General features: G+C 41.5%; 1 protein-coding gene across 4 annotated transcripts in view; it reads right to left on the reverse strand.

The window, feature by feature from the left end:
• CTPS2 (CTP synthase 2) overlaps positions 1-12692 on the reverse strand; it is a 179660-nt gene that overhangs the window by 52129 nt on the left and 114839 nt on the right. For all 4 annotated transcript variants that reach the window (XM_019524809.1, XM_019524810.1, XM_019524811.1 and 1 more), the window contains 2 exons: positions 4290-4386; positions 535-590 (listed from right to left, as the gene is read on the reverse strand). In XM_019524809.1, the coding sequence (XP_019380354.1) occupies positions 535-590; positions 4290-4386 (153 nt within the window). The remainder of the gene's footprint in view (positions 1-534; positions 591-4289; positions 4387-12692) is intronic.

Below are 12692 nucleotides of genomic sequence, written 5' to 3' on the forward strand. Positions count from 1 at the left end.
GGGATCAGCAGGCACTGGGGGAGTCACTGTTCCCCTGAGCACTGCCAGGAGTGACCAGGAATAACAGTCACAAGCTGGCACAGGGTAGGTTTAGGTTAGACATAAGGAGGCGCTATTTCACGGTCAGGGTGGCTAGGGTCTGGAACCAACTTCCAAGAGAGGTGGTGCAGGCTCCTACCCTGGGGGTTTTTAAGAGGAGGTTAGATGAACACCTTGCTGGGGTCGTATGACCCCAGTACTCTTTCCTGCCATGGCAGGGGCTCAGACTAGATAATCTGCTAAGGTCCCTTCTGACCCTAGAAACTATCACTCTTCAACGTAGCTTTCCCAAGATGCAATATTGCCTCCAAACTACAGAAACCACTAGAATAGATCTAAATATACCCAGGCTCCTAAGAGTTTGCTCCCTCTTTATTCAGGAAAACCCCCACTAATTTCAGTGAGAGTTTTGCTCCTAAACAGGTAGATTTAGTCCTTCCTAATTTATCTGTGCTGTAAACACTCAACACTATATATTACATTAGCAGTGCTTACTTCATATCTATGCCTGTGTCGTTCCTCCACAAAAGCTTCATCACCATAAAGCCTCCCTGCAGAAAAAGTAGGATAGTGATTAACGACAGAGTGCAGCTTCCATTAAATGCTTTTAGATAACAGAAAATATAAGCCCTATATGCACCCATGTATCATTGTGTTTCTAGGGTTTGCTTTTAGTCACAAAGGAAGATACAAAGGAAATCTCAAAAAATTCTCACTTTCAAAAAGAGTGTAGCGTGAAGGAAATTCCATACCCTTTTACTAGGGTTCTGTTCCATTTTTATGAACAAAGCCCAGGAACTGACATAATACCTGTATGAATCCACCTTGAAAAAAGACACGTTTTCTCCTCATTTCCCCCACTTCTTATGTCCAGTGACTTTGGAAGCCCCTCAGTCCAAGTGATTACCTCTCCATTGGGAACCTAAAACTCTTTAGGTTTAGGATAGACACAACCAGCTAGAAAAAATTAACATTCTAACAGGAGTTTCAGTTAAAGGTAACAAACCAAATTGTGCTCTTTGCTCATACTGTTGTAAAAGGTATAACCTCACCCAACAGGATACTGAAACTGCCTAACATCAGGAAAATTTGTTTAAATTCTGCAGTGATTGTACTGGCATTTGACTGATGGAGTTAAAAGACAGTTATTCTAGCGTTTTGGTTTGTTTTTTTTAAATATCATTCCAGTTTAAATTTATTAAGACTGGGGGTGGAATTTCTTTCTCCTGTTCAGGTTATCAAAGCTTTCTCAAGCCTCTGATATACATGGAAATGGATGAAGCTACTGAAAATGATGGCAGAGACTTACCGCATATTGCTTCACCCTAACTCTGATCTCCCCATCAGCTGATGATAGTGACTACACCAGTGATCCTCAATCAGGGTGCTGCAGAACCCTGGGGTGCCTTGAGATCTTTTCAAGGATGCCATAGAGTGCCATTCGATGTTAGGCATGCAAACACGATTCACAGGAGAAACTCAGAGATGTCAGCTAGGAATGAAACATTCTGACCCACCGTGGCCTTTATGAGTTCTTTGCAACAGAATTACTAGGATTACTATCCTAAGTAGGGCTGACGTAGGGGTTTAAGGACAGCTACAGACAAGAATTAGTGTACAAAACAGTAGCTTTTGCCAAATTAACACTGGGACTACAAAAGTCATGATATCTATGAAGAAGTTTAGGAGGACCTAAGAAAAGGAGTCAACAGCTGGGATCAACAGAGGTCCTGGATCAATGAACAGGACTGGCCTAGCCTTGAATATCCACTTCTGAACACAACATTAACTAGAGTTCAACTGGCCAATGGCCTTAAAAGGCAGAGGGCGTTAGGTTAGGCACCAGAAAGGGGTAGGATAGGATTTCCAGTATACTATTAAAGAATTAGTTAATATATCTGAGTATAAAATTTGTTGAAGGAAAAATGAAATCCTAGCAGTATTTCCCGTATTTCCTGAATGGAATGTTATTCATAGCTGAGAATGTTTATCTTTACCTCTTGAAAGTACTAGCACTCTCTGGTTGTTCAGAAAATAATGATGTTCCATTAGTTTACTAATGGGTCATTTCACTTTTGTGATTCACCCATTCAAATATAGCTGAATATCCTTTCTAGTAAATGAAATGAAGTTCTTTGAAAGGAGTTCACATATCCTAGGTAGTCTGGACACTTATTTACTACAAGAATTTTCATCCAATGTGTCAGGATTAGTCCTATGTCTTGGCTGAGTCCCTAGTAGTAAGCTGGTGAAGTTCACACAAACATACATCTTTTAAGATAATAAAGGCACTTATCAGGTGAACTTTCAAAGGTATGGAGTGCTTATTCAGGTTGCCCTACACACCCAGCTGAGATAAACATGAACAGATTAAAAGCGGCACTCAAAGCAACTGAGAAAATGTAGAGCATTTTGGCTATCATTCATTTATGGGCACTTAATTTCCAAGGCAGTAAAAGCTTGGGTTTCATGATGGCTACAGTGAGCCAAGCTAGAAAAACAACTTTTGCTAAGCACTGCTGAAGATCTAAAGGAAAGTTTCAGCTTTTAACGCCTGTTGCATAATGGTGCAAACTTTAATAAAATAGTCTATAAATGGGCTGTTATTCTGTGAAGGACAACAACTGGATTATACTGTATTTTCAAAGTACTTATTCTGTTTATACTGTGGGAACAGTGATACATTGTCAGGGACTGGGGGCACAGGCAGTGCAGAGCGACAATTACAGCAGGATTGGATGCTAGGAGTCTAAACTAGCAAATGAGCTAGTCTGGAACCCCAGATCTGTGCTAGAAGTAGGGAACTGAGAGGAGGTGGAAGGTGAGGCTGGGCAAGCGGCAAGGCTGGAGCAGGAGAATTGACAAGCAGGAACCAAACCAGGAACTGGAGGTGAGGTGTAGCCTAAAATGGGTTGCACTTAAGACACCTGAAGAAGACATGTTGAGCAGACATCTGCCAGCCAGTAGCGTATGGGCGAGTGAGCAGGCCATGAACCTTGGGTACTGCCTAAGGAGGGAGCTGGAGGGTGCTGGAGAAAGGTTGCTAAAATAGAGCTAGGGGGAACGACACCTCTTACCTTCCTGTCCCCTATCCCTACCCACACATTGCACCTTGTTTGCAGTGGCTTTAGCAGTGAGAAAAGCAAAGAATCAGTGGAGGCACATGGCCAATGGTTCTCCTTTTTGCCACTGAACACTGGCAATATGAATGTTGGTGGCAAAAAAAGGAGGCAACATCTCCAGCAGCGCCAAATCAGCCACTACCACCCGAGGCCCAGAACTGGTCAGATAATTTTCAGCTGTTCGCACTTTAATAGAGGATTCTGGGGAAAAGGCATGCATACACAGGAACAGGGTTTCGTAAGGGGCATGGACTACTCCGGTTACAGAGTGTTGCAGTTGTTATGCAGACATGCTGGCTCCTTGGCAAATATACACATTCCCAAGTGACTCATTTTTTCATTATTCCCAAGTAAGCTTTTATTGCCTGGAGCACCCAATGATAAGAGACCAATGTGACAAATATCCAAAGGCAGATTTGGAGTCAATGTTTGTTTTCCTTCCTTTATGCTCCTTGTATGGAAAGGCAAAACCAAAGAGGATTTAACAGCCAAGGATGTTCATTACTGTACGCAATACAAATGTGTGGCTAGAATCATCAGATGTGATTTGGAAAAGCAAGGATTAGCTGGAGTTGGTTAAAACAAAACAAAAATGAAGCGAAACGTCTTACTTAGAAAAATAAAACTATGCTATATTTTAGGTACTTTTCTATCCTTTTTAACAGCTGGGCAACTAGAGTGCTGAAGCCAGCGGAACCCTGAGCTTTCCTTTCCCCTATGGGACAAGAGCCACAAATTTATAACTGCTACTTAAAGGAGGAGAGAAGGAGATGATAAAGCTGTGAAACTGCAATTCCAATGATAGTGATTCTCTACATTACACTTCAAACAGGGATAGGGACAGGGATTGTTGTTAACCCAGACAATAAGGTTTTAGTAATGTATTTTACATAAACTGAAAAGACACACTCAAGGAACTAATCAGAAACAGGAACAAGAAAATGCCATTTTTAGGGTAGCCTTTTAGGTTTGGAAAAACTTCAAATATTAAATGCATGGTATGGAAGAAGAGGGAATTTTACTATAAGGACATTTCAGAACATGTTTAACATGATGAAATTCAGGCTTTCAGTGAGGCACGTAACATTTTTACCCAAAGGGCAAATGAAACAAGAAAAGTTAACTTACGTAAGACAGAGTCCTCTGTTTTGAAAACTGTTCTCCTTTTCCCCAGTCTCATTGTTCCTCCCATATCTCCAGGATTGTGTTCTGGCATGTCAATGACCTTAAGGCAGAAAACAGGTAAGTACTATTTCATGATTTCATTATTTTTTAAATAAAAAGAGTCATACAGTGAGCCACATGGCATTAAAAATGATAATATCGCTTTAAAATAAATCTACAGGGAGGCAGGTCTCCAGTGTTTAATATACTTAGCAGGAATTATAATATAATTTCTGAGTACAAGACTTTTGAGAGCCATACAGGTATAATAGTTAGGACTGTAAAAAAATTGATACAAGGGTTTTTTTTATATTCAAGCTGACAGAAACAATTTGCAAATTCTTGATGAATTCACTGAATTGTTATGTCTGAAAAAAATCAGAAGTTTTCATTTTTATAATTTTGAAATTAAATAGTTCAGTGTTTCAGTCTTACTTTTAAATTAATTGATTTTTCAAGTAAAATAAAACCCTTGGAAACAAAATATTTAATTCTGGGTTAGAGTAAATGTTTCTCTTAACCCTATAAATTTTTGATATGGCAAGCAAAACATAGAAACAATTAATTTCATAGCACAAATCATAATTATTTCAACTTCATCACATGTAGCACACATTAAATGAGTAATGTTTTGGAACCAGGTTTTTTTTTATTACAACTAGCACACACCATGCCAAACAAGTTTTGCCCTGGTCTATCCTGACAGATCAGTTGTAATCATCATAAGTGCATATATTTTTTGTAGTTAATGCAGCACTTCAGATTCCTATTTGATTCCAGTCAGATTTTGTATTACAGATAAACTCTTGGTTTTAAATTATTTGAAAAATAATCTTTGGAACGAGATCTACATATAAACTGATGTTGCTTTTCCTTGCTGAGTCTGTAAAAGCATCATGAAATATTATTTTGAAGGGTGTAAACTGCCCAATTCAGACCGAGAGGTATTAATTCTGGATCCAAATCATTGCCGTTTTAATAATAACCTTTTGTTAAGAGTTTTACTGCTGCTCAAAGCAAGAAAAATAACACTCATATTATGAAGTGACAACCTATGAGGAACTAGGCTAGCAGACAGTTTGGGAAAATAACATTAGTTTCTTCTAACGCATAACAACTCATGAATGATAACCTTTTCCTTTCCATTGATGGGAGTTTCTACACGTTAGTGCTCATTGTTGCCTTAAAAGACAAAAGCAACTCAAAATGCATGCCACCTTCACTAGGAATTTAGTCCTCATACTGCTGACTATAATATCCCTTTATTTCTGGTATTCCTTGTAACTTGAAAATGCTATTCAGTTGAGTAACTCTTTCCTAGTCAATGACATTTAGCTGCAGGAATACAATCCAGTACAGTAAGAACAGTATTAAGAAAGCGTCTTTGCTTTAATAATATTTTGTGCACTCTTAGAAACACATATTTTCCCCTTGTGGCAAGGAGAAAATAGAGGAACTTTATACAGTAAGTTCTTTACAAAAAGCATTCAACAATCTTCCTCACCAAAGGCATTTGAAAGCTTTATTGCCACAGGATTAGAGAGATGGTCCTTTTGGTGGACTGAGAGCCAGTTAAATGATAGGAAGCAAATGGTAGCACTAAACAGTCACTTTTCAGAATAGAGGGAGGTCAAAAGTGGGGTCCTGCAGGGATTTGTGCTAAGCCCCGCTTTGTTCAACATTTTCATCAATGATCTGGAAATGGGAATTCACTGTGAAATCTCCAAGTTTTCAGGCGATACCAAATTATTTCAGGTAGTCAAGTCCCAAGCTGATGGAGAGGAGCTGCAGAAAAATCTCACCAAACTAAGTCAGTGGAGGAAAAAGGCAGATAAACTTCAGTGTTGACAAGTGCAAGGTAATGCACCTGGAGAAAAATAACATCAGCTTTATGTACACAATGCTGGCTTCTGAATTAGTGGGTGCCACCACCACGAAGGGAAGCACTGGGTGCCTCCCTGCAGCCTACGTGCTGCGCAACTTGGTGACAGCTAGTGCAGGCAGGCTCCACTAAGGAAGAAATTAAAAAGTGGCAAGGGGCCTGATCCTTTATTTTTTCCTTCTGGAGCCTGCTCATGTCTTCCTCAGTTAGGGGGCCACCTGATGGCAGGCCAAAGGGTCCCTGAGCTGCACGAGGCCTGGTTCTTCTTACCGTGGTAGAGTTGCCCCCTGGACTGCCCAGATGGGCTGCTAGCGGGCAGGTGCCACCACTGCGAAGGTAAGGACTGGAGCCCCCCACAGTTCAGGGCCTGCCGGCAGCTCCCCCCCCCATGGGAGAAGTGGAAAGGCTCCAGGAAGGCAAAAAAAAAATCAGGTCCCTCAGCACTTTTTTGGTTTTTTTTCTCAGCTGAACCTGCCCATGTGTGCTGCCACTGAGCGGCACAGCCCCTGAGCTGCACGGATCCTGGTGCCTGTGTCCACAGCAGCGGCGCCCCCCGGGACTGTCCAGGCAGAGTGCTAGTGGGCAGGTGCTGCCCAGGGAGCACCACCACTGTGGAGAGAAGCACTAGCCACCCCCACAGCTCAGGGCCTACTTAGCCCGCCAGCAGCTCATCCCTCCGCCATGGGGGAGGTGGACAGGCTCCCAGGAAAAGGGCCCCTCTCCACTTTTTTTTTTTTCCTTGGCGGAGTCTGCCCATGCAAGCTGCCACCAGGCTGTGCAGCCCTTGAACTGCAGGGGGGAGCTTCCCTCTGTGGTGGGCTAATAATAAAACTTTGAATAATAAAAGATGTAAAATAGAAGACACAAGCTAAAAGTGTTATTGTTGTAACACCATATGGATTAGTGATACTTTACCTACAAAGTCTGAGTAGTCTCCACACTCATTTTTGTGAAGTAATTACAGGGTTTATCATATTCAAACAGTTTGTTCAAATCTTCTACTCATGGCCTTTTCCAAAGAGGATAAAAGTTGTGGAGGAATCTGGAAGCTATGAGCATGGGTGACTAGTGCCACCTTAGTCAGGGAGGCACATGCCTGCCCACTCCCCACCCCCTCCGGCAACCAGTCAGAGACTGGGGTGGGGGGGCGCTTCTCCCCACAGCCAATCTCACCAACTGGAGAGGGGGGTGGTCCCCTTGCAGCAAAACTTACCATCTGGTGAACAGCCACACTGCTCCCAGAAATGGGTGCAGCACTACATCCAGTGCTCCCACTCCCTGGCCGGCACTCGCAGGGGGGTCACTGGTGCTCCCACCTGCCCCCCTGTGCATCACCTAAGTGGGTATGAGATTACACCAAAAGGACTGAGCATTATCCCTTCTGAACTGAATACATTTCTTTTATGAAATGCATTACCAGGAAATTATTTTATATTCTTAGAGGGCAGATTAAAGTTACTGAAATGCAGTTTCAGATTACCGGTGCATATGAATCTTTGCATTATCCAAACCCATATTAGCTAATCACATTCTTCTGTATCGTATGTAAATATGTATATGGTAGCTTCACTCCATATATTTCAGTAATTCTGAAAGGTTCTACTTCTGCAAGAGCCCACTCATATAGATGTAATAAAAATTTCTTAAACTGGGAAGACTTTTTATGTAATTCCTGTGTCAAGAGAATTTGTAATTTATTCACATTTCTGTCACTATGTTGGATTCTCTCTGGCTCTCCCCTGTGACTCTAACCCAAAGTATTTCAACAGGTCTGTCCCCAGTTTCATACTAGAGCTCTGAACAATCATACAGCTCTTTTACACAAAGAGCAACTCCTCCTCTTTCCCCCTACCTGTCCTTCCTGAACAGTTTATACCCTTCCATGACAGTGCTCCAGCCATGCGAACTATCCCACCAAGTCTCTGTTATTCCAATCACATCACAATTCCTTGACTGTGCAAGGACTTTTAGTTCTTCCTGCTTGTTTCCCAGGCTCCGTGCATTCATGTACAGACACCTGAGCTAAGTAGTCGTTTGCCCTACTTTCTTAGGCAGCATGAGAATGCCTCCCCTGTTGTCCCCCTCCTGCTTGTGTTTCCTCCAGGTCCCCCACTTTCCCACTTAACTCAGGGCTTTGATCTCCCTCCCCCTGCAAACCTAGTTTAAAGCCCTCTTCACTAGAATCAAATGACATGATGATGAAATTGGCCTTTAAATGGCTTAATTGCCCCTTTGCACCGCTTTAACAGCATCACTGTTTATACCTGCAGCAATGTATTTCATTTTAATTTCACCATGCTGTACATGTGTGGCGGCATATTTTGCTTTAAATTACTTTGTTACATAGCGAAGTTAAACACATCTGATGTATTTTAGTTTGCTACATAACAAATTGCAATGGTGCACAAGGTGCTAGAAGCCCAGATGTGCTCAGGGGAGCTTGGGCTTGGCAGGCTTCCAGTGTCCCATGCACCGTCCCTGGTGCCTTCTTTGGCTGCCAACACACCCAGCCGCCCTCCTTCTGCCTTGCTGCACTGCCCCAATGGCACTAATCCACATGATGTTATAACAATAACACTTTTTAGCTTATCTCTTCTATTTTATGTCTTTTATTATTCAAAGTCCCCCCTCAAAGTACTAGGTTCTGCTACATGATTAAAGTATGTACAATCAGAAATAGCTAAAACAAACAAAAACAGAGTGAAATCCTGGCTCTGTCAAAGTTAAAGGCAAATCTGACATGAGACAATGTTTGTTTATGGTACAGCATAGAAGGCTTCCACTAGCACAATGGCCACCAACCTACAGTGACACAAAGGCACTATTCTAAGCCAGTGACAGTCTGTAGAAGACATCCATACTTTGTTCTCCTTGGCCAACCTCCGTGCTGATTTCTTAATTCTTCTGTGGCCAAAAGCAACATGGGAGGCTATAGCAACAAACACATTTTGCATAGGCACTGGGTTGCGAACCACTGAGCTAGAACTTAGTATAGTATCCCATTTCCTAACTGAGGTACATCAATTTGAACAGCTTACAGGTGCTCCAACCTCTAAAGCATTCCCTTACTTCTAGGTGTAAAATAAGATGTTGAATACTCCTAACGCTCAAAAAATGGGCTGGAACTTAACTAAGCCAAGAAACCACATCTCACATCATGCCCCACCATGTAAGTGATGGTCCTCCATGCTCTCATTCTCCAAAGTGCAGAGCAGAGCACATTCTTGGTAGGAAGCCCACAAGATGTGAAACCCGTATCTACTTAAGATCTTTTAAAAACAATGCAAAATGTAACTTATTTTTTCCTGGAGATTTTTCAGTCAGTAGCGTGGCAGTAGATTAAAAGAAGAACAGTCTATTAAAAACTAGTATGTTTGCACTTAATTATTCTGATAAGCACACTATCAAGTAAATGTTCCTGCTGACCCAGATTGTTAGATCTTCCTGAACTTGATGGTCCCAGCTGGATTGGAAAGGATTTCAGTATTTGGTGTTTACTAATGTTTTGTGTGGTTAGGCAAGGATAGATTTTTTTTTATGCATTAATTCCTCATCTTGCCCTCACCCTAGACCCTCCTTTCTCCTTCAAATACCCCCTATTGCCTTCCTCCATTTTTGGGATTATTTAATCACAGCAGTCAATATACTTGTTTATTCCTTTACTTTTATTGTAACAATCTATAATAGGAAGTTTGGAAAGCAAAATGGCTCTGCTGCCCATTGAGAGTAATGACCATAAGTGAAAGCAGCTCATATTATGTAAAACTTGGCTATTTTCTATGCCATGTTTTAATTAGAGGAGATGTTGGGTTTTCTGAATGCCAGGTTTTATTATATAAAACAACTGTGCTTTCAAGCCACTTCATTTTAAAAGGCTTATATTCCCTGCCACAAAACTCAGCAAACCCTACAGTGCAATAATTCTCTGAAGAACAAACAGCATCAGTAGAAGTGTAGGTACTTAAGTAACACAAAATGTCAGGGAGCAGATAAGGACAACTGGAGGAAAATTAATTAAGTCCTTGAGCTGATTCCCTCTTGTCCTGATTCCTAAAAACCAAGAGAGACAGGGACTTCACAGCTACATTTTAGGTCAGGCAGACAAGCAGAAACACGGATCATGAATCTACCTGACATAACACAATAACACTAAGATCTGATTGGTATTAAATTACAAAACTGAATGAGGAATGATTTTAACCATCCATGAAATCCAATATTCCCCAAGAAATGTTCTGCTTGGAGGGTTTCCTAGCTTTAGCAAATGCATAAAGGCAAATGACAAGAACTGAGAGACCAAGACAGTTAGGGCATGGATCCCAATCTGTGGAAACTGCATCACTTGTTGTTTTGGGGATAAGGGAATTTACTTATTTCCTATGACTTTCTGAAATGTTCCTAGTTGTTTTGTATACCAGCTAGAAAATGAAATAAATGTATTTTGGAAGGTTTTAACCTTTATTTTTAAAAAATATAAGCCTTTAATTTTTGTTCCAGGCTGCCATCTGTCAATGTGGCCACGTTAGAGTTCTTTTATTGTAAAAGACTTACGTGAAGAGCATCTCATTTAACAACAAATCAGTCTTCCATTCAAGTAGGGTGGCCACTGATGCATCTCCAGAATACAGGACATCCCATTGGTGAGGGGTTGGCCCCCTTGGCCAACAAGTGGCAAGGCGTGGGGTCACCACCTCTTCCACCAATCATCAGCGAGAGGTGGGGCCACCTGGCCCCTTGGCCAATCTGCAGCAAGGGGCAGACTTACCACAAAACAGCTACTTCCCTCCCTGGCTGGGAACCCTGATCCTCCTGGCTGTGCACTGCCCCATCTCTAGGCATAGCCAATAAAATTGTGAGGACAAATGATTGACATGTATTTCCACCAGTGAACTGAAAAGCAGAACTTTTTGAAATCCATTCCTCATTAAGAAAAAACAGAGGACACAGGGTTTAAAAACAGGATGGTCTTGCATAAAACAGAACCAATGGCCATCCTATGTTTAAGTCCTATACAGCATATAAAATACTATATAATCTAAAACAGCAGTTCCCAATATGTGGTACATGTATCACCAGTGGTACACAGACAACCTGTCAGTGGTACACATTAACAGGTTTATTATAATTACTTTATATGACACAAAAATGGTGCTGATACTTAAGGCTGAACTGAAAAATTTGCTGGTGGTACTTAAAGTTGTATCATTTTAAATTGGTAGTGTGCGATCTGTCAGAGTTTGGAAACCACTGGTTTAAAATATACAAGTAGATGAGCTCCTGACTACTTTAGCATTTGCAGTGTTAGCTTGTCCAGAGCTACAACACTCTCATATATCCTTGCACTGATACCATTTGATCTCAACAGTTCTTTGGGCAATCAGTCTTTGAAGAGTTTCAGTTCATCTACCATTTTATCACGTCACATTCAAGTAACAAATTATTTGCCACTGTTGAAAGAGGCAGCTGTTAATATAACTACTGATCAAAGATTGAGGAGAAGCACTGACTTGAGGGATTAGCTAAACACAGAGTGAAGCTCTAAGAATAATACTAACATCAAAACAGCTTTGCAAAGGGAAAAGCTGAAGGGAACGTGGAACATTTGCTGCTGAGTACCAATACTACCAGGCACAGCCATGAGATTCTCAGCAAAGCAAAGCAAAGCAAACAAGAACTCAGCCTAACATGCCTTCAAAATCCATTCATTTATTGGCTTTTTAATCACTGCTAGATTCAGATTTATCTGTTTCAATGAAGGCAAGTACACTGGGTAAGCAACTGCAACAGTTCACAAAGAAATGTGGTTAAATTGATACTTTAGAAATAGAAGAAAACATCAAACTCACAAAGGCTTTTTTAAAGAAGGAGCTTGACAACTGCAGTTGAAAAACTGAGGCTGAAGATTTCCAGGTGCAAGAATGAACACAGAAAACTTCCACTACTTTTTAAAAACAGTTTTTCCAGTTGTAGGTACTGAAAAATCCAGGCTTCACACTAAGAAATAGCACCACATAGTTATTTACATTTTTGCCACAAAGGGCTGCCCTGAGACAGTCAGTTAAAATGGACTAGAGCTGGGGCACATGACTCATACCCTAATAAATAGTTTCTATGTGTTTGCTTAGCTACTCTCCTTGCAAACAGAGTGAATTGCACTGGCGTTCAGGCCGTATGTCAAGTGCATTCCACTTTTACACGGGTTTAAAAGCAGTTCATTAGTGGCAGGTCCTGTCAGACCAACCTAGTGGCCTTCTACGACCAGGTCACCAAATTCTTAGGTGCAGGGGTAGCAGTGGACATAGTCTTCCTGGACTTTCAGAAGGCCTTCGACACTGTCTCTCACCCTGTTCTCATTAAGAAACTGGGGGACTGTGGTGTTGACACCCACACAGTCAAATGGGTCACCAACTGGCTGGAGGGCCGCACCCAGAGAGTGGTGGTGGATGGGTCATTTTCGACCTGGAGGGATGTGGGCAGTGGGGTCC

Source organism: Gavialis gangeticus, unplaced genomic scaffold (assembly GCF_001723915.1).
Source record: "Gavialis gangeticus isolate Ggan-Ray unplaced genomic scaffold, GavGan_comp1, whole genome shotgun sequence".
Lineage (NCBI taxonomy): Eukaryota > Metazoa > Chordata > Crocodylia > Gavialidae > Gavialis > Gavialis gangeticus.